At 41.8% G+C, this 19,543-nt stretch overlaps 1 protein-coding gene across 8 annotated transcripts in view; it reads left to right on the top strand.

The window, feature by feature from the left end:
* Positions 1-19,543, top strand: part of OSBPL1A (oxysterol binding protein like 1A) — a 212,555-nt gene that overhangs the window by 115,470 nt on the left and 77,542 nt on the right. For 7 of the 8 annotated variants that reach the window (XM_070452756.1, XM_070452754.1, XM_070452755.1 and 4 more), the window contains one exon: positions 14,703-14,865. The exons of the other annotated variant lie outside the window; for it this stretch is intronic. In XM_070452756.1, coding sequence (XP_070308857.1) covers positions 14,703-14,865 — 163 coding nt within the window. The remainder of the gene's footprint in view (positions 1-14,702; positions 14,866-19,543) is intronic. 8 annotated transcript variants of the gene reach the window in all.

Raw genomic sequence — 19,543 nt, 5'->3', positions numbered from 1 at the left:
TCATATGGTAATTCTATGTTTAGCTTTTTCAAGGAACCACTGCACTGTTTTCCACAGTATCTGCACCATCTTATGTTCCCACCAGCAGGGCACAGGGATTCTACTTTTCCATATCTTTGCTAACACTTATTTTCCTGGTGGGTGTAAAATGATACCTCATTGTTATGATTTGCATTCTTCTAGTGACTAAAGATATTGAACTTCTTTTCTTATGCTTGTTGGCTACTTGTATATGTTTGAAGAAAAGTCTGTTCAAGTTGTTTGCTCATTTTAAAAATTGGGTTGTTGTGTAAAAACCTTTGGTCAAAATAACTGCTTCATCAGGATATTACATTTATATATATACACAATTTTTCCATAAAACATTTTTATTTAATTATTATTGAAAATACATCTTCTTTGACACATTTTTCCCTTAGAGGTTCATTAAAAAACAAAACCTAATTCTTGTAGTTCATTACTCTAACATGGTTTAGCCAGACATGTTTAAAGCAGCTCTAATTTTCTATAGAGCAAATATCCCACACTAAATTGTTTTTCTAAATATCTTCAGCATTTTTTTTCTATCTTACAACAGTATTTTCTGACAAAGGAATATATCTGAATTTTTCATCACATTATTTTCTGTCTGCTGTTTTTTGTACTTTGAGAATAAGTATTTTCTCAAGTGATACGTAGCTTTTTGTCTTTTCTATTAAAAACCATTAAAAGACTTGCTAAATATTTGATTACATTTAGTGAAGAAATTTAAAGGCTAAAACTTCTGTATGTCTTGTAACTGTAAATAAACCTCCTCATATTTCTTCAGTGATATCTTCATCTGCTGGATGCTCAGATTTTAAGTGGTGAGGAAAATGTCACAACTTCATGTGCTTATTAGTTTGTATCTCAAGACATAATGCATGCATACGTGCTCAGTCGTGTCTGACTCTTTGCAACTCTATGGACTGTAGCCCGCTAGGCTCCTCTCTCCCATGGGATTTCTCAGGTGAAAATACTGAGATGAGTTATCATTCCCTTCTTCAGGGCATTTTCCTGACCCAGGGATCAAAAGAAACAAAGAAAGTGAAGTTGCTCAGTCGTGTCCGACCCTTTGTGGCCCCATGGACTGTAGCCCACCAGGCCCCTCCATCCATGGAATTTTCCAGGCAAGACTCCTGGAGTGGGTTGCCATTTCCTTCTCCAGGGAACCTTCCTGACCCAGGGATCGAACCTAGGTCTCCTGCATTGCAGGCAGATGCTTTAGGCCACCAGGAAAGCCCAGGGATTGAACTGAGACTCTAACTTAATCTCTTGCATTGGCAGGCAGGTTTTTTTTACCACAAGTGCCACCAATAACCCATAAATAGAGGGTGACCTGCACACATCCAGATTTCTAGGTGTGTGTGTGTATATATATATATATATACACACACATCCATATTTCATATGGTCTTCTGGAGAACTGGTTTATTGTCATCTGATTATATGTGCTCTCAAAACACAGGTATATGTGTACCCTGTTTTAAGCAGGGTAGCTGACAGAGAGCTCCCGCTGGCAGTAGGAGCCTTTGCTTTATTCTCTTTGTTCCCATTATTAGTATCACCTTCAGTCTGGAGTTCTTTTGGCATGGTCTTGATACTATGGTTGTATTTTGTGAATTAATTAAAACTAGGTAATACAGTCCATAAATCCTTTTAACCATGCTCTCATGAAGTGCAGGTGCGTCACGATACCCTGAAAGTAGGCGGTTCGGTCAGCTTCTGAGTGGGGTCACCACGCTTCCCTGAAGTTACTGGGCATCCTGCACTTGACCCTTGACCAGGTGATCCATGGAGGTGCATGTGACGACACCGTTGTCAAATCTGTCTATATCGTATCTGTATATGCAACATACGGTTTAACATTTTTTACAAAAGTAAATATAGAAGACTTTCTAATATTCCTATGTCTCATGGATAAACACGCTCCACTTTGGAGACAATAAGGGAAAGCAAATAAAGAACCACTGGAAAGCTTGAAAGTAATGCTGAGTTTGCATTTTAAATCGGTATACTGGGCAGGAGTGTGAGGCGTCTGTCTTTTTCTCCTTCTAGACTATAAACTGTCCAAGGATTAACCAGTCTCTTCTACTTTGTATCCCTAGCCCTGCCTTGAAATATGGTAGTATGTGCCCAGCAAATGTTTTTTAACTAAATTGGAATTCGCCTGAATTGGCAGTTCTTCTTTTAAAAGTAATTAATTTTTGGCTGCACTGGTTCTCCCTTGCTGTGCACGGACTTTCTCGAGTTGCCTTGAGTTGGGGCTACTCTTTGGTTTGGATGTGCAGGCTTCTCACTGCGGTGGCTTCTCATGTTGCGGAGCACGGACTCTAGGTGCGTGGGCTCAGTAGTTGTGGCTCGTGTTGTGGCTCGTGGATTTACGTTGCCTCGTGAGTGTGGAATCTTCCTGGACCAGGGATCGAACCCGTGTCCCCTGCATTGCAAAGCGGGTTCTTAACCACTGGACTACCAGCAAAGCCCCTAAACTGGCAATTTTTATCCAGTAGCCACATTAGAATACTTAGTGGTGCTTCTGAAAAAAAAAACACTACATGGCAGTTTCAAGTGTTGGGCTTGTTCCAAATACCAGATTCTAGTTAGGAGGAAGGAAGCAGATAAGCAAGCAGAAAATAGGACTGTGCCCTTCCCTTTAAGGAGACCTGGTGAATTCCTTAAATTACTTCCATCTTGGCCAGACCTCAGTCATGTGGCCACAGCTGCCAGAAAGACTGAGCAATAGAGTTTAAGATGGTGTTCGTTTTTGTTCAGTGGCTAAGCCGTGTCTAATTCTTTGTGACCCCATGGACTACAGCACGCTAGGCTTCCCTGTCCTCCACTATCTCCTGGAGTTTGCTCAAACTCATGTCCACTGAGTTGGTGATGCCATCCAACCATCTCATCCTCTGCTGACCCCTTCTTTTGCCCTCAATCTTTCCCAGCATCAGGGTCTTTTCCAACAAGTTGGCTCTTTGCAGCAGGTGGCCAAAGAATTGGAGCTTTAGCAACAGCCCTTCCAATGAATATTCAAGGCTGATTTCCTTTAGGATTGACTGACATTGTTAATTAACCATGTTCCAACATAAAAGTAAAAAATTTTTAAGAAGATGCAGGGCAGTGAGTTCCGCTAACAAGTTGGGTTTCTTCCTAAGGAAGAAGAGGACACTAGATATTGGGAGAAATCACAGTACATGGGCCTTGTTCATTAAGTCTTGAGGCAGTAGGTTGGGGCTGAAACTGGGCCTTCTGGTTAAAAACCAAGCCAACTCTACAGCTGCTCTAGGTATACTCTTTATAGTGGAGAATTTTAGCTCTAAGCAGGTTAGGAACAGAAGAGATCTTAAAAAAAAAAAGAAAGAAACCCTTCTCCTGGAGGGTGTAGTTGCAGTCAGGTTCCTAGTCTATGTAACAATCTCACCATTTTATAGTGATGTCATTCCTGACAGGAGTCCAAGGGATGGTTTTATAACAAGTGCTTTGCTGTGGTCCAGGCAGCTCTGCTTGCCCTCCCTCATCTGTCTGGCCCATCAGTGTAGTAACCCCATCTACCCAGAAATGTGAGACCCTCTGGCAGTCATGTATGGATGTGAGAGTTGGACCGTAGAAAAGACTGAGTGCTGAAGAATTGATGCTTTCAAACTGTGATACTCTAGAAGACTCTTAAGAGTCCCTTGGACTGCAAGGAGATCAAACCAGTCAATCCTAAAGGCAATCAACCCTTGTGCATTCATTGGAAGGATTGATGCTGAAGCTCCAATACTTTGGCCTCCTGATGCAAAGAGCTGACTCATTGGAAAAGACCCTGATTCTGGAAAAGATAGAAGGCACAAGGAGAAGGGGCCGCAGGGGATGAGATGGTTGGATGGCATCACCGACTCAATGGACATGAGTTTGAGCAAACTCTGGGAGATAGTGAAGGACAGGGAAGGCTGGTGTGCTGCAGTCCATGGGGTTGCAAAGAATTGGACATGACTGAGCGACTGAACAACTGCTTCTAAGACTCTTGATCATGGATTGCTGTCAACAGTGTTATTGGGTGTTTTGGTATTGGCAATGCCATGGCTTGGAAAGCTTACAGGATTCCAAGTTAAAAGATCTTGGTTTCAGTTTTTTATTCTTTTGCTAACCTCTGGCAAGTTACTTAAATTTTATGACCTTCAGTTTATACATATATGCATTCCTCATAGTGTTGTTACGAAGATTTAATGAACTTTAACTGTGTAAAAGTGCCTTTTAAAAACTAAAATGCATGTACTTTATCAGTTGTAGACACAGTAACAGCCCTGTGTAAGCAGAACCATTGTTTACACAAATGCTTATGAAGTCCCTTTTTTTTTCCCCTTTTTTTGGCTAGGTGAACTCTTATACTGAAGTTAAGAATACACAGATTTTAAGAGACATTTTTGCTCACTTAAATGATTGGTTCTGGAATAAACTGTGAAAAATAATACTTGTTAATACTGGTTAAAGAGATTTTATGATAAAAGTCATTTTGTATTGCATCAGTTCCCATCTATTTCTCCTGTTACTACACTCCTGAATTTTCTTCATTTTAAAATGCTATTTCAGCAGTTAACTATTGAGCATGTCATAGGCAACCCATTCTGGGCACTTAGGGAATACAGTCATGAACAGCTATTTAATGGAGAATTTAAGAGACATGGTTAAAAGAATAGGCCTTTTAAAATTCCAGAACTTTTATTGAGTAGGTTGATTTGGAATTTTACCATTTTCATATAGCCATGATTTTTGACATTATGCTGAATTTGTTTGCAGTGCGTTTAATACATACCATTACATGGCAGTTTAACATCCTGTTCTGTAATTTACATGATACATAAAAACCTTTTGAAATTTTTAATACACTATAATCTAGAATAATTTGGAGATTATACATTGATGTAGTGCTTTTAGGAATGTAATTCTCTAAGTGCTAGCTTCTAGAATGTAAAATGTTCTTAGTTATGGAAATTACTAGTTATTTTAGTTCCTTATGTGACTGTTACAGTATCAACTGACTTAGCTTTGCAATTGAAAGAGAAAATTTATTATGAGATCTTACTTGTACTGAGTTATTTTAAATGCCAGAACTATTGAGCAAGGGAGTGAAGTTCATGTGTATTGAATCTGCTGTTGGTGGCATACCATGGAAGTGAATGGTACTTTTGTTTTAGAAGACATTTTTCTTTTTTGCTTCTTTTTTTTTTTTCTTTAGAAACATGTAAAACCTCAACTTAGACATATTGTCATTTGTCTGTAGCATTATACTCCTATTGGTTTTATTTTTATGAGAGGTTATTTTTAAATCAATCTGACAAAAATAACTATCAAATATTCTGGGTTTATATTGATTCAAGTATCTTAAGCCCTGACTTTTAAAACTCATCTATTTACTACATTGCTTGAGTGACTATTTATTGGGCTCTGTCCTACATGTAGGACTACACGTTATTGCACAATTCCTCCTTGATTTAAAATGTCTGAAGACACATTTGAGAGTAATGGATTGAACAGATGATTAGCAATTACTTAACTCCACTGCAGCCGTTTTACTTAGAGCTTTATCAGTAAGTCAACAAGCAGATAACACCCTCTCCTTCATTCCCAAGACAGAGCTGAAGGGCAAAGAAGTATAGAGGCAGTTCCCAGCAGGGTTTCCTTTCCTGTTGGCTGGAGCCAGATGGAGGAACATGGTAGTACCAGCAAGAACGGAGTATGTAACAGTGCCAGGAGCAAGCCCTGGTCCACTATAAGCAAAGGGAAGATGCTGGAACAGCTGCTTTGTGCTGGGGTGACCAGATTGAGACTTCCCTGGTGGCTCAGATGATCAAGCATCTTCCTACAACACGGGAGACCGGGTTTCAATCCCTGGGTTGGGAAGATCTCCTGGAGAAGGAAATGGTAACCCACTCCAGCATTCTTGCCTGGAGAATCCCATGGATGGAGGAGCCTGGTGGGCTACAGTCCGTGGGGTCGCACAGAGTAGGACTTGACTGAGTGACTTCACTTTCACTTTGACCAGATTAGTGTGAATTAGCTTTGGAGGGCCTTGGATCTGATCTCCTTTTAAATCTCAGGGTGCGCTTTTCAGTGCTGTGTGTAATGCATATGCTGGGACCTACTGGTTGAAGACCTCTTTGTTTTCCTGTTCTCTGTAGTTCTTACATGCACCAAGACAAAAGGAACCACTAAAAGAATACTCGGTTACACATACCTACCTGTCTGCATCTGGACACATGTCGTTTAGTCTCTGTCGTGTCCAACTCTTTTACGACCTCATGGACCCATAGCCCACCAGGCTCCTCTGTCTGTAGGATTTCCCAGGCCAGAATACTGGAGTGGGTTGCCATTTCCTCCTCCAGGAGATCTTCCTGACCCAGGGGTCAAACCCGCACCTCCTGCATTGCAGGTGGATTCTTTGCTGCTGAGCCACTGGGGGAACCTGCATCTGGACACATACATGCTGCTTTTTTTCTCCTCCAACTAAGGAAGAGCTGTCCTGTCTTAGTGAAGGCCAGTTGTACTTGTATGGATTAGATCCCATCCTTTTTTGCAAACTCAGAAACATTATTCCAGCAGTTCTCTCCTTTGACTCCTATATCATTAATTTCCCCTTTGTTGAATCTTCCCCATAGACGTAGAAACATGCTGGCATATATTTCATAATAAAGCCTCATTGACCGTCACCCCTTTCAGCAATTGGCCGAATTCTTCCTTTCCTTTCTAGCAGAAAGAATGGGCCATACTTGCCCTTTCCAATTCCCCTCTCATTTCTTCTGACCCATTCCTGTGAAGCCTTTGTCTTCAGCGTTCTCTCACTGTTCTGCTAAACCTGTCCTTGTCAAGGTCACCATTGACTTCCTCATCATCAAATCCAGAGGGATTTTCTGAGTCCTCATGTTATTTGATCTGTCATCAGTGTTCAGCATAATCACTTGTTCCCCCTTCTAATATTTTGTTTATGCTTCTAGAATTAGCACAGACTCCTGAGTTTTCTTTAGTCAACCTCACACCTTCCACCTTTTTTGTTTGTTTGTTTCCTTTGCTGGTTCTTTCTTGTTTCTCCCATTAGAGGGAAATCTCAGTCCTTAGATTTCTTCCTGTGCCTGTCTTACTTTCTCCCTTAGTGATTCTAAGGGAGATTCTACAGCTTAAAACATAATCTATTTGCAAGGGACTCTCAAATTGTATCTCCAGCCTGGAATTTGTCCCTGAAGACCTGATTTGATATCTAATTATCTGCATGACATCTGCACTTGAATGCCTGATGATACCTCCCCCTTCCCATGTATGAGTTCCTGCTTGTTCCAGGTCCTTCCTGTAGTCTTCCTGCATTGGGTCACAATGGCTCTATCTTTAATTATGGAGTCATCCTTGACTCTTGTCTCACATCCCATAGACCTGCCTTCAGAATATATGAAGAATCTGACTACTTCTCATCACCTCCATTGCTATTACCCATCTCTTACTGGGATTGTCACAGTAGCGTCTTACAGATCTTTTGATTCTAAGCTTGCCCTGCCCTCCAGGTCTCTTATTCAGCTTTTCAGTCAAAGAGATTGTGTTAAGATGTAAGTAAATCAAATAACATTACTTCTCTGCTCAAAGCCGTCCAATGGCTCCTCATGTCAGTCAGAGTCAAAGCCAGAGTTCTTAAATTGGTCTGTAAGGTCTGTGGGCTTCCCGGGTAGCTCAGCTGGTCAAGAATCCTCCTGCAAGGCAGGAGACCCCAGTTCGATTCCTAGATCGGGAAGGTCCCCTGGAGAAGGGACAGGCTGCCCACTCCAGTGGTCTTGCCTGGAGAATCCCCATGGACAGAGGAGCCTGGGGGGTTACAGTCCATGGGGTCGCGAAGAGTCAGACACGCTGACCAGCCAAGCGCAGCACAGCAAGCTCCGTGCAGTCCCCCTCCCCACCCACACCTTCCTTCCATATCCTCCCTCATCTGAATTTCCTCCCATCACACAAATCTGCTTGGCCACTGAGGCTTCTTTATTTTTAAGTATCTTTCTTAGTAAGAGGAGAACTGGGGGTGGTGGGGGTGGGGGAGAGCTTGAGAAACACAAGAAAATTTGTGCAGTTGGAGAGGCATTGGTGAGATGGCATAGAAGCAGGGCTTGAGAGTCCGTGAAAACCCTAAAACCTTGTGTGTGCAAGGGCACTTCATGAATCTGTAAAACAAAGTACGTGCCTGCCATCCAGTCTTGAAGATGTGTTTCCATACTTGGATCATGCCTGGGACATGAAATCAAATCTTCTTTTTCTTGGACTGAGAGCATGATTCAGTCTAGCTATGAATCTAGAATAACGTCTGCTTGCATTCACATGAGAGCTCTGTGCCTCCCACCTCCAGCAATGCTGTCGTCAAAGCAGAAGAGCCTTTGGAGGTGGTGTTCAGTTAAGTCATGTCCGACGTGTGACCTCATGGACTATAGCCCACCAGGCTCCTCTGTCCATGGGATTTCCCAGGCAAGAATACTGGAGCGGGTTGCCATTTCCTACTCGAGGGGATCTTCCTGACCCAGAGACGGAACCTGTGTCTTCTGCATTGGCAGGTGGATTTTTTTTTTCTTTTTTTACCACTAAGCCTCCAGGGAAGCCCAGTAGAACTCTTACCCAGCTGTAAAGGACCAGACCCACTTTTCAACAGCAATGTGGCAATAGCAGAGAAAAGTCAGCATATCATTGGTGCTATAGCCACAGAAATAAGTGTTAATGTAATTCCTTATCTAAGAGGTAAAATTAGATGTTTTTGGATTTAAGATGTATTTCAGTCTGAGGCCAGTATGTTCTGTTATAGCTGTACATCCAGTAATAAGAAATGAGAAAAGCTGATGCTGAAAAAAGATGGGCTCAATAAAGGACACAAATGGTAGGGACCTAACAGAAGCAGAAGATATTAAGAAGAGGTGGCAAGAATACACAGAAGAGCTGTACAAAAAAGATCTTCACGACCCAGATAATCACAATGGTGTGATCACTCACCTAGAGCCAGACATCCTGGAATGTGAAGTCTAATGGGCCTTAGGAAGCATCACTACGAACAAAGTTAGCGGAGGTGATGAAATTCCAGTTGAACTATTTCAAATCCTGAAAGATGACACTGTGAAAGTGCTGCACTTAATATGCCAGCAAATTTGGAAAACTCAGCAGTGGCCACAGGACTGGAAAAGGTCCGTTTTCATTCCAATCCCAAAGAAAGGCAATCCCAAAGAATGCTCAAACTACCGCACAATTGCATTCATCTCACACGCTAATAAAGTAATGCTTAAAATTTCTCCAAGCCAGGCTTCAGCAATCCGTGAACTTCCAAATATTCAAGCTGGTTTTAGAAAAGGCAGAGGAACCAGAGATCAAATCTCCAACATCCGATGGATCATCAAAAAAAGCAAGAGAGTTCCAGAAAAACATCTATTTCTGCTTTATTGACTATGCCAAAGCCTTTGACTGTGTGGATCACAGCAGACTGTGGAAAATTCTGAAAGAGATGGGAATACCAGACCACCTGGCCTGTCTCCTGAGAAACCTGTATGCAAGTCAGGAAGCAACAGTTAGAACTGGACATGGACCAACAGACTGGTTCCAAATAGGAAAAGGAGTACGTCAAGGCTGTATATTGTCACCCTGTTTATTTAACTTATATGCAGAGTACATCATGAGAAACACTGGGCTGGAGGAAGCACAGGCTGGAATCAAGATTGCTGGGAGAAACATCAATAACCTCAGATATGCAGATGACACCACCCTGATGGGCAGAAAGTGAAGTAGAACTAAAGAGCCTCTTGATGAAAGTGAAAGAGAAGAGTGAAAAAGTTGGCTTAAAGCTCAGCATTCAGAAAACTAAGATCATGGCATCCGGTCCCATCACTTCATGGCAAATAGATGGAGAAACAGTGTCAAACTTTATTTTTGGGGGCTCCAAAATCACTGCAGATGGTGATTGAAGCCAGGAAATTAAAAGATGTTTACTCCTTGGAAGGAAAGTTATGACCAACCTAGACAGCATATTGAAAAGCAGATGCATTACTTTGCCAACAAAGGTCCATCTAGTCAAGGCTATGGTTTTTCCAGTAGTCATGTATGGATGTGAGAGTTGCACTATAAAAAAGGCTGAGTGCCGAAGAATTGATGCTTTTGAACTGTGGTGTTGGAGAAGACTGTTGAGAGTCCCTTGGACTGCAAGTATATCTAACCAGTCCATCCTAAAGGAGATCAGTCCTGGGTGTTCATTGGAAGGACTGATGTTGAAGCTGAAACTCCAGTACTTTGGCCACCTGATGCAAAGAGCTGACTCATCTGGAAAGACCCTGATGCTGGGAAAGACTGAGGGCAGGAGAAGGGGACAATAAAGGATGAGATGGTTGGATGGCATCACCAATTCAATGGACATGGGTTTGGGTGAACTCCAGGAGTTGGTGATGGACAGGGAGGCCTGGCGTGCTGCGGTTCATGGGGTCACAAAGAGTCAGAAGTGGCTGAGCGACTGAACTGACTGACTGATTCTGTTAACTGACTGGAGTGTAGCTGGTTGAAAGAACTTTACTAGATTGATCATTAGGGCCAGAATGTCACCTAACCTGTAATTGGATAATTGGACATGGTGTTCTCTGAATACTAATCATTTACTCCCACTTAGTGATGTGTCTTTGCCAGATTCAATCATTGCCTCTCCCTGACTTAACCTCTTGGGAACATAGGTAAATAGCAGGGTGCTTTATAGAAGGAGAAAGCTGATAAAACATATATTCACTGGCTAGCACCAGGCTTTTTAAAACTCTTGAATTCTTTTGTTGGCATCCATTTCCTGATGGAGTGAAGAACACTTTGAAAGTATTCATTGTGAATTTCTTCTGCCAGCATGAAATTGAGCAAGATGAAAGGGGGATCATATTAAAGTGATTTGAGGAGATTATTGGAAAGGCTTGAATGTGCATTAGTTTGAAGGGGCTATAGACTCAGAGCAATGTGTCTATTAATAGTTAATAGTGTGTAACTATTAAATGTGTGATGATTCAGTCCTTAAATGTTTTCTAATAAAAAGTTTGACATTTGCGTTTACTTGGTTTTATGTTGATTTCTGTTGTGGCAAAGTGGCTGAGGGTGTGAATTTTATGTGAATTTGAAAAAGAAAATGTCGTCCATAAGCTAGAAATGGTCTAATTATAAGCACATGTTGGGTTTTACTAATTTTGTGAACAAAAGTTAATTTGTTCTTTGAACAGTAATAGGGTAGTTATCGTTTGAGTCATCCGTGTTGACACGCATGAGAGTGAAGAGCAGCACTTAGAATTACCGAGAGGGACTGCACGAAGGTACCGTTTCTCCACACCATAGCTGCTCAACTAGCAAGTGAGAATTTGGAGACAGACTTGGAAAGTAAGACAAGGATTTTATGAAGTTACGCTGTGCATAACTTGCACTATTTCCAGTGCAGGTATCCCCCAGTGTTTCTGAAATACTGAGATGATAGCAGGTTTAGAATTGGATTGTTCCAGCTGACTGTTCCAGTTGATTGATCTGACTGACCAAAAAGCATCGTGCCAGTGAAGTATGTTCTCAGGTGCTTCTTTGCAGCTCTACACTAGTGCAGTTTCAGTGCTACCCACACCTGCTCTCTCAGCTGCATCACTTTTCCGGATGGGGAAGGTATTGCCATTCAGCCGAAAGTTTGAGGGTAGCGCGCCTTCAGTATCGCAGATCCTGTTAGGCTTGAAGTTTGAGGGTAGCGCGCCTTCAGTATCGCAGATCCTGTTAGGCTTGAAGTTTGAAGGTAACGCGCCTTCAGTATCGCAGATCCTGTTAGGCTTGAAGTTTGAGGGTAACGCGCCTTCAGTATCGCAGATCCTGTTAGGCTTGAAGTTTGAGGGTAACGCGCCTTCAGTATCGCAGATCCTGTTAGGCTTGAAGTTTGAGGGTAACGCGCCTTCAGTATCGCAGATCCTGTTAGGCTTGAAACTAATATACATGTCCTCAGATCAGCTGAGAGAGAACAGCAAGGTGAGAACCAGGCTGTTGTCAGAGCATCTTCTCCCTCTTTTGTTTCCACCCCTTTCCCTCCTTCTGTGAAGAGTGTCTTCTCAGAAAACAGATGTTGAGACAGCAGAATACAGGGATGCTTGCTTTCCATGGATAAAAGATCAGGATTTCGAGTACAATCTGGTTGGGGAAACTTGATATTTTGGAGCCTCAATCATTTATTTTGTCCCCTTTCTGAAATCCAGGGATTGAGTTTAGGTATTTAAACTTAACATATTTTTTTAAAGCAGTGAAACTGATTTTTTTTTCAGTAACTATAGTAGTTCCCCGCTTTATCCTTGAGTTGAGGGTATGATCCAAGACCCCTGGTGGATGCCTGAAATTTTATGGATTTACTGAACAATATATATACTGTTTTTTCCTATACATATGATTATAATCATATGCCTATGATTAAGTTTAACTTGTAAAGTAGGCACCATAAGAGATTAACAATAAAATTAATAAAATAGAACTTACATATTTTTTACCCAGAAGAGGTAACTTAGTTGATTCTTACGTAGAACAATACAGTGTCAACAGCACATTTGCGTTTTGATACTTGAGCAGCTAAAAAAAAAAAACCCAAAGCTTAATGAAAGAGGAGTGGATAGGGGTGAAAGAGTTTGAATCTGCAGGGTGTTTTTTGGAATCTACAACAGTGCTGATGTTTTTCCATCTAAAGAAAGGTTCGTTTTGGATATTATGATGAATTCTGTAGTCCTTGTTTATAGATAAATGAATTGTCTGACCAGTCAAGTGGAGGAAAAACAGCTCTTTTTTTTAAGGTTGATTTCAACTATATTAAGCGTATTTCCTCCTTGGATATAAAATTTTAGATTATAGGAAATTTGCAAGTATTTTTCAGTTTCTTAAAAATTATAATTATATACCTATTTAATTTTTTTCCTGTTTTCTGGGTCTTCTCTGCACATTATTGCTTACCACTTATTGCTATTTATATTTAGCTATTGTAATTATAATAATAAGCATGTTCCTATAATGATGATAGCCCTTCCCTTGTAGCTCAAGTCGGTAAAGAATCTGCCTGCAGTGCAGGAAACCTGGGTTTGATCCCTGAGTCAGGAAGATCCCCTGGAGAAGGAAATGGCAACCCACTCCAGTATCCTTGCCTGGAAAATCTCATGGACAAAAGAGCCTGGTAGGCTGCAGTCCGTGGGGTCACAAAGAGCCAGGCACGACTGGGCGACTAGCACTTACTTATAATGATAATAAATACTAAGGTACCCAAGGACTGGAGCTGTTCCCAAAATAGTGAGGGTTTAATTCTGTTTTTATCACACACTTGGCATATGGTAGGGCTGTATTTTAAGTCATATCCGGGATTCTGGGATCATTGTCCCTATACGTGTGACTGTGGAGTCAGAACGTGGAGGAAGATGCTGTGTCCTTCGGGACCACAGGAAGGAGACTGAGAGGGAGGCGAGTTCAGCAGAGCGCAGCTGGGAGCCGTGGGGAGAGGTCACCAAGGTGAAGACCCAGGGGCAGACGTTTTGACTGGAGGGGGTTTCGGAGGTCACCCCATCTCATGCTGCTTGAACTGTTGGAACAGCCCCTGGCTTTGGGCCTGGAGGGAAAAGTCCAAGAGGCTCCCAATCCCGACCCAGCGTCGTCCTATGCAGTGCTGCTTCCTGAAACATCTGATTTCATGTGTTGAGATTTGAGAAATAGGTTGTGCTGTCGATTTTTTTTTTTTTTGGAAGACCACTGAATTGAAGCCACCAATGAGACTCTTCCATGGCAGTAGAATCCTGATTTTATAGGTAAAGAAACAGGCACAAGAGACATCTGAGATTGGGTGGATCCCAGCTCTTCCAACTCCTGTCTAAAAAGCCACGTGGGCCCTAGAAGTTGAGGGAGTTGATGGAGTAGCTGTGATTGTCAGAGTTCTAATACAAGAGTGGATGAAACTATTCACACCAAATCTGGTACTTGATATTTTATATGAGAATTAGACTACTTAAATTTCAGAAGGCTTTAGTTAGCTTCAAATTCAGAAGCTCTTGAATTAGATAGGAAGAACAGATTATGTCATCAAAGGAGTAAGACTTTGCCTTCTCTATAATCTTTTTATTTATTTATTTTTGTTCACTAAACTCAAGGTAAAATATGGAACCAGAATCAAACTCTGGATTGGAAAATGGTAATTAAAACATCCTTTCCTAGCCTCTTGTTTCTTTTTATTTGATATACCAACTCTTTTGAGAGTAAACTGGAGGATTGTGTCTTAAGCTTTGATGTGATTCACATTTTAATATTTACAACAGTTTTGATTCTTTATTTTGTTAAAAAGCTGGCTTAATTTGATTAATGTTGAATGAAATACTCTCTGTTTTAAAAAAGTTTTTATATGATTTTCAAATTGACTGATGTCCTTCTACTAGGGTCCTGATCACTTGGGCTGAATTTGTTTGCTTTTTCTTAATCTATTTGCATTGGCTGGAGCTGTTGTGAAAAAAGGCCCCACGGGAAGAACAAAATTAGCTTAGTAATTTTGCTCATTCAGCCATGCATATGTAGCACCACTGTTTTCATTCCTGATGTTGCAATTGAACTGGATCTAAAGTGAGTAATTTTCATATCCTTTTGAGTAAGTCTGTCTCTCCTGTCACTCTGAAGTCTTGTTTGTATTATCTGTTTTCTTCTAGGTGAGGAATTTTAAATTGGAACAGGAACAAGAAAAAAACAAAATTTTATCAGAAGCGCTGGCGACTCTAGCCACTGAACATCACGAATTAGAGCAGTCTCTGGTTAAAGGTTCCCCGCCTCTGAGCATCTTTAGTGAGGACGAGTTCTATGATGCTCTGTCAGGTAATTGCAGAACCCCACCATCTGGGTCTTTGGCAATTCACAGTTGACCACCTACATGTCGTCTTAGGGTAGATGTCACCTTGAGTTCCCTGGAGTAAACAGATGGAAATGTATTGCTACAGCTCCCCAGTGACCTACTCTTTGTGTGATGTTATTAAGGCAGGAGCCCGAAAGTTTGAAACGAAAGTCATCACTGAGTCTGCCTTGGTTGACAGCCTGTGCTCTGCTAGGGCCAGAGGGCTGTGAATCTGGTTTATTGTTTTATTCGTTGACTGTTAACTACCTCCTGGTACAAGGTGCTATTACCTGTTAAAGGACAGAGGTGGATGGTTTATATTCTCAGAGAGGTCTTACAAGTAAAGGACACAGATAAGGAAGAATTGGTTACAATATGGCATGCTGTGTGCCGAAGGGAGAGGTGAGGCCACAGTCTACCTGGAGCAGAGGAAAGGAAGAACTTAGCTTGGCCTCAGAGGTGCATGCCTCAGAGCAGTGCAGCCCGCTGGCAATGGGCAGGGGCTTCAGAGCCAGATCCTCTGAATTGAAATCCTGCCCCTGACACTGGTGTGAGCTGTGTGACCTTGGGCAAGTCCCATGACCTCTCTGGTTCTCAATTTTTACATGTTTCAAATGGGGATAATTACAGTATCCATTTCAGTGGGTCAAGTCCGGATTAAATGAGTTCATACGTTCAGTAGTGCCTGACAGGTACCAGGTGTTCAAAAAATGGGCGATGTATGTGGAGGGGTGAGAATGACTTTTAAGAGGAGGTACTGCTGAGTAGTTTTGACTTTTTATGAATTTCCTTTAGAATTTGAGGTAGATGTGGGTGGAGTCATGGAAGGAATCATGGAGGGGTTGACTGGAGATGATTGAGACTGAGAACAATTCTTTTATGTAAGGAAATTAAGTGCTCATTTAGTAGATGAACATGTACAATTGCTGGGTCTCACAGAACTTGACAGTGGAAGCAGGAGGGCTCAGTGGATACGGAGTTAAAAGGGTTATATTCATAATAGGAAACTAAAGGAAGCACAGTGAGAGGTCACAGAAATGAGAACTACAGAAAGTTTGGTTAAGGAAGTTAAAGTGGTGTGATGATACAGGACAAGGAAAATGATCTTGGCGGACTTAACAGAGAAGAGATTGATTACAGAAGATCAGCAGAGCACACAGGAACATTAATTTTAGAAGTGTGACATGATCAAAAGATGGGGGAAAGCTAATTCTAACAGCCAGATGGGGGAATAATTAGAGAAAGGATTATAACGACTACGATGGTGGAAATTAGATGGGGTATTTGTGAAAATAGTGATTCAAATTGGGAAGAGAAAGTAGAAATCAGATTTGAAAGCAGTGGAATGAGTGGCGGGGTTAAAGGAGGCTTTTAGCCTGGTTGGGGGAAGGGAAGCGAGGACACCAAGGCTGCTGACACGTCTTCCCGTCTGTCCTCTGCCACATCCTGTCCCAATACCCCCTGTATTCCTTCTGTTCAGAAATCCAGAAAGAGATGCTTCAGCTGTTCATCACTGATAATCTTTTTTTAATATATTTATTGAAGTATAGTTGACTTACAAAGTTTCAGTTGCACAGTAAAGTGATTCAGTTATACGTATACACATATATTATTTTTGAAATTATTTTCCTGCGGGTTATTACAAGATATTGACTATAGTTCCCTGTGTTATACAGTAAACCTTTGTTGCATGTTGCATTCATCATTGATGTCTTTAAAAAAAATTTAATTTTTAAGAAAAAGCTTATTTGTTATGAACAGTTCAAGAGAGAAGTACTTATAGTGCCCGGTGAAAGTTTCCCTTCATCCCTCATCCTAATTGCACACTTCCTCAGAGGTTCTTGTTAACAGCTTGATAGATTCTCTTGCAGACCTTTTTAAATCAATCCCATGTATATGTGCCCGTGTATCTATGTTGTTTTTTTTTTAATCATGAGTGGAAGTAGCTGTGTAATTGTCCTGTGTCTGCTTTTCACGGCACAATGTATCTTGGAAATACACACCAGTATTTTTCCCACCAGTAGTACAGCTGTAGCTCATTCTTGTTAAAGCTTCCATGAAAATCGGTGACATGGTTGAGCAGAATTTTCTGTCATTCTCTGCTTGATAGACACTTAGGAGCTGCTCTTATCTTTCTGCTTCTCGGGTGTATTTTAACATTTATTTCCATAGTTGTCTCCTTGGGGAGAAGGAGATAAAAAGAACTACAGTCCCTCGGTCAGGATTGGAAAATGAATTTCCTCTCAAGTGCCAGTTCAGATCTGTTTGCAGAACCTGCCTCTTGAAGGGTTGCTGTGCTGAGAAGGATCCCGGCGCGGAGTCGGTGCCGAGCTGAGTCAGCGCGTTCCACGTGGCTGGAGATGAGGGTGGGGGACTGCTGCCCCGAGTGACCCACCTGAGTTTTATTGCATTTGCCTGAACGTAGTAGCCTTTCTTGGGCCGCTCCTACTTCCTGCCGCAAATCTCGGGAATCCTTTGGTGCGATGTAGAACTCTATTAGAATTATGAGTCGGCTGCCCAGGGTTGAAGTCTTGCCCTGCTGGTGACCTAGCCACATAATTCACTGAGATCATAAAAGCCATCATTTGGGAATGACTTCGTCTTCTCACTGTAATCTACACATTAACCTTCATTCCCACTTCCTCTTTCTCTTCTGTTACAAAAGAAGTGTTCCCTTTTAATTAAGGCCATGTCCTCCTGGTCTGTTCTGGTACCCACCTCTTTGTGCCTCCTCCAGAACTTAGCTTTAGTTATTACTTTTTTCACCTACAGTTTCTTTTTTTTTTTCTTTATTTTTTTTCTTCAAGTTTTATTGAAATAATTGACCTACAGCCCTGTCAGTTTAAGGTGTACAGCATAATGATGGGGCTCAAATCATGAAATGATTATCACAAGTTTAGCGAACATCCATCATCTCATAAGGTACAAAATTAAAGAGATAAACTTTTTTTTTCCCTTGTGATGTGACTTCTGAGGATTTACTCTTAACTTCGTGTATAATATACAGCAGTGTTGATTATATTTGTCCTGATCTATGTTACATCCTTAGTACTTAGTTATCTTATAACCAGAAGTTCGTACCTCTTGAATCTATCTTCATCTATTCTCCCTCCCCTTTCTCTGCACCTCCAGTAACCAAAAATCTGATCTTTTTCTGTGGAGTTATTTGCTTATTTGCTCTTGAAGTATTATTGACCTGTAACACTGTGTTAATTCTGTTGCCTACCCAGGGACGCCCTTCCCTGCTATTTGGGTTCCCCTGGTGGCTCTGACAGTAAAGGATATGCTCACAGTGTGGGAGACCCAGGTTCGACCCCTGGGTTAGGAAGATCTGCTGGAGAAAGGAATGGCAACCCACTCCAGTACTCTTGCTTGGGAAATCTCATGGACAGAGGAGCCTGGCAGTCTACTGTCCTTGGAGTCACAAAGAGTCGGACACGACTGAGCGACTAACATTAACTTATGCAACATAGTGATTCAATATTTCTGCACATTTTTAAATGGTCAACTTAAGTCTAGGCATGTGGAAGTTTGTACCTGTTCATCTCTGTCACCTGTTTCTTTCTATACCACATTATCTTAAATACTAACTTAGAATTCCTATAATAGTTTCCTGTGGCTGCCAGAAGAAATTACCATAAATGTAGTGGTTTAGATAATGCAGATTTATTCTCTCAGCTCTGGAGGTCAGAAGTCCTGTAATAAGGTGTTGGCAGGTCTGTGTCCCCCTGGAGGGCTGTAGAGAGAATCTGCCTCCTTGCGTTTCCAGCTTCTAGAGACCACCTGCATTCCTTGGCATGAGGCCCCATCCTCCCATCTTCAAAGCCAGCAAGTTGACTTCTTCCAATCTCTCTGACCTTCTTCCCTCCCTTTTATAAAGACCATAGCAATCACAGCGGACCCATCCAGATAATCCAGGGCAGCCTCCCCAAGTCAAGGTCCTTAACTCAGTCACACCTGCAGAGTCCTTTTACAATGGGAGGTGACCTATCCAGAGACTAGGAGGGACAGTTGTTCTGACTACCACAGTTCCAGAATTTAGTTCTCCAGCCCTGACCTCTTGTGAGATCCGTATATACTCAGTTGTTAGCTGGATAAATAAAAGATGGATTCTTGATCTTCCTCCTAGGTCCTTTTCCTCCTGGAATTTGCTTCATTTTAGTAAGTGGCGCCTCTTTCATCTCCTAAAGCTGGAAATCTGGGAGATTCGTGGCACTCACGGGCCCCCTCCCTGAAACACAGACCAGGGCCTGTCCGTTCTGCCCTTCAGTCATGCCTTGAATCCATCTGTGTTCTGTTACTGCAAGGTGATCATTAAAGGTGTAGGTGCTGCTGCTGGAAAACTGTTGATAAATGGTGGTTCTACCAATTCCTGTAGCCTTTGGAAAATGACTTCACTTTCCTGTGCCTCATTTCTTCATCTGCGGGTGGGTCATAGGATTACCGGGGGGAATAAACACCTCATATTTGTACTATAAGCAGTGTCTAGCACACTGAGGGGCTGCCCAATGTTCACTCACAGTATCATCACCTGCTCTGCACCTGCTCTCGTCCAGCCTCTTAACTGATGGCCATGCTTCCTGCCTTGCCCTTTTGACTTTCACTCCATACATACCACCCACACGGATGCTTTATAGACAATCACGGCATCACATTCCCCTG

The sequence above is a fragment of the Odocoileus virginianus genome, chromosome 22 (genome assembly GCF_023699985.2).
Source record: "Odocoileus virginianus isolate 20LAN1187 ecotype Illinois chromosome 22, Ovbor_1.2, whole genome shotgun sequence".
NCBI lineage: Eukaryota > Metazoa > Chordata > Mammalia > Artiodactyla > Cervidae > Odocoileus > Odocoileus virginianus.
The sequence above is the reverse complement of the archived record's forward strand: the minus strand, read 5'-3'. Positions and strand labels throughout refer to the sequence as shown.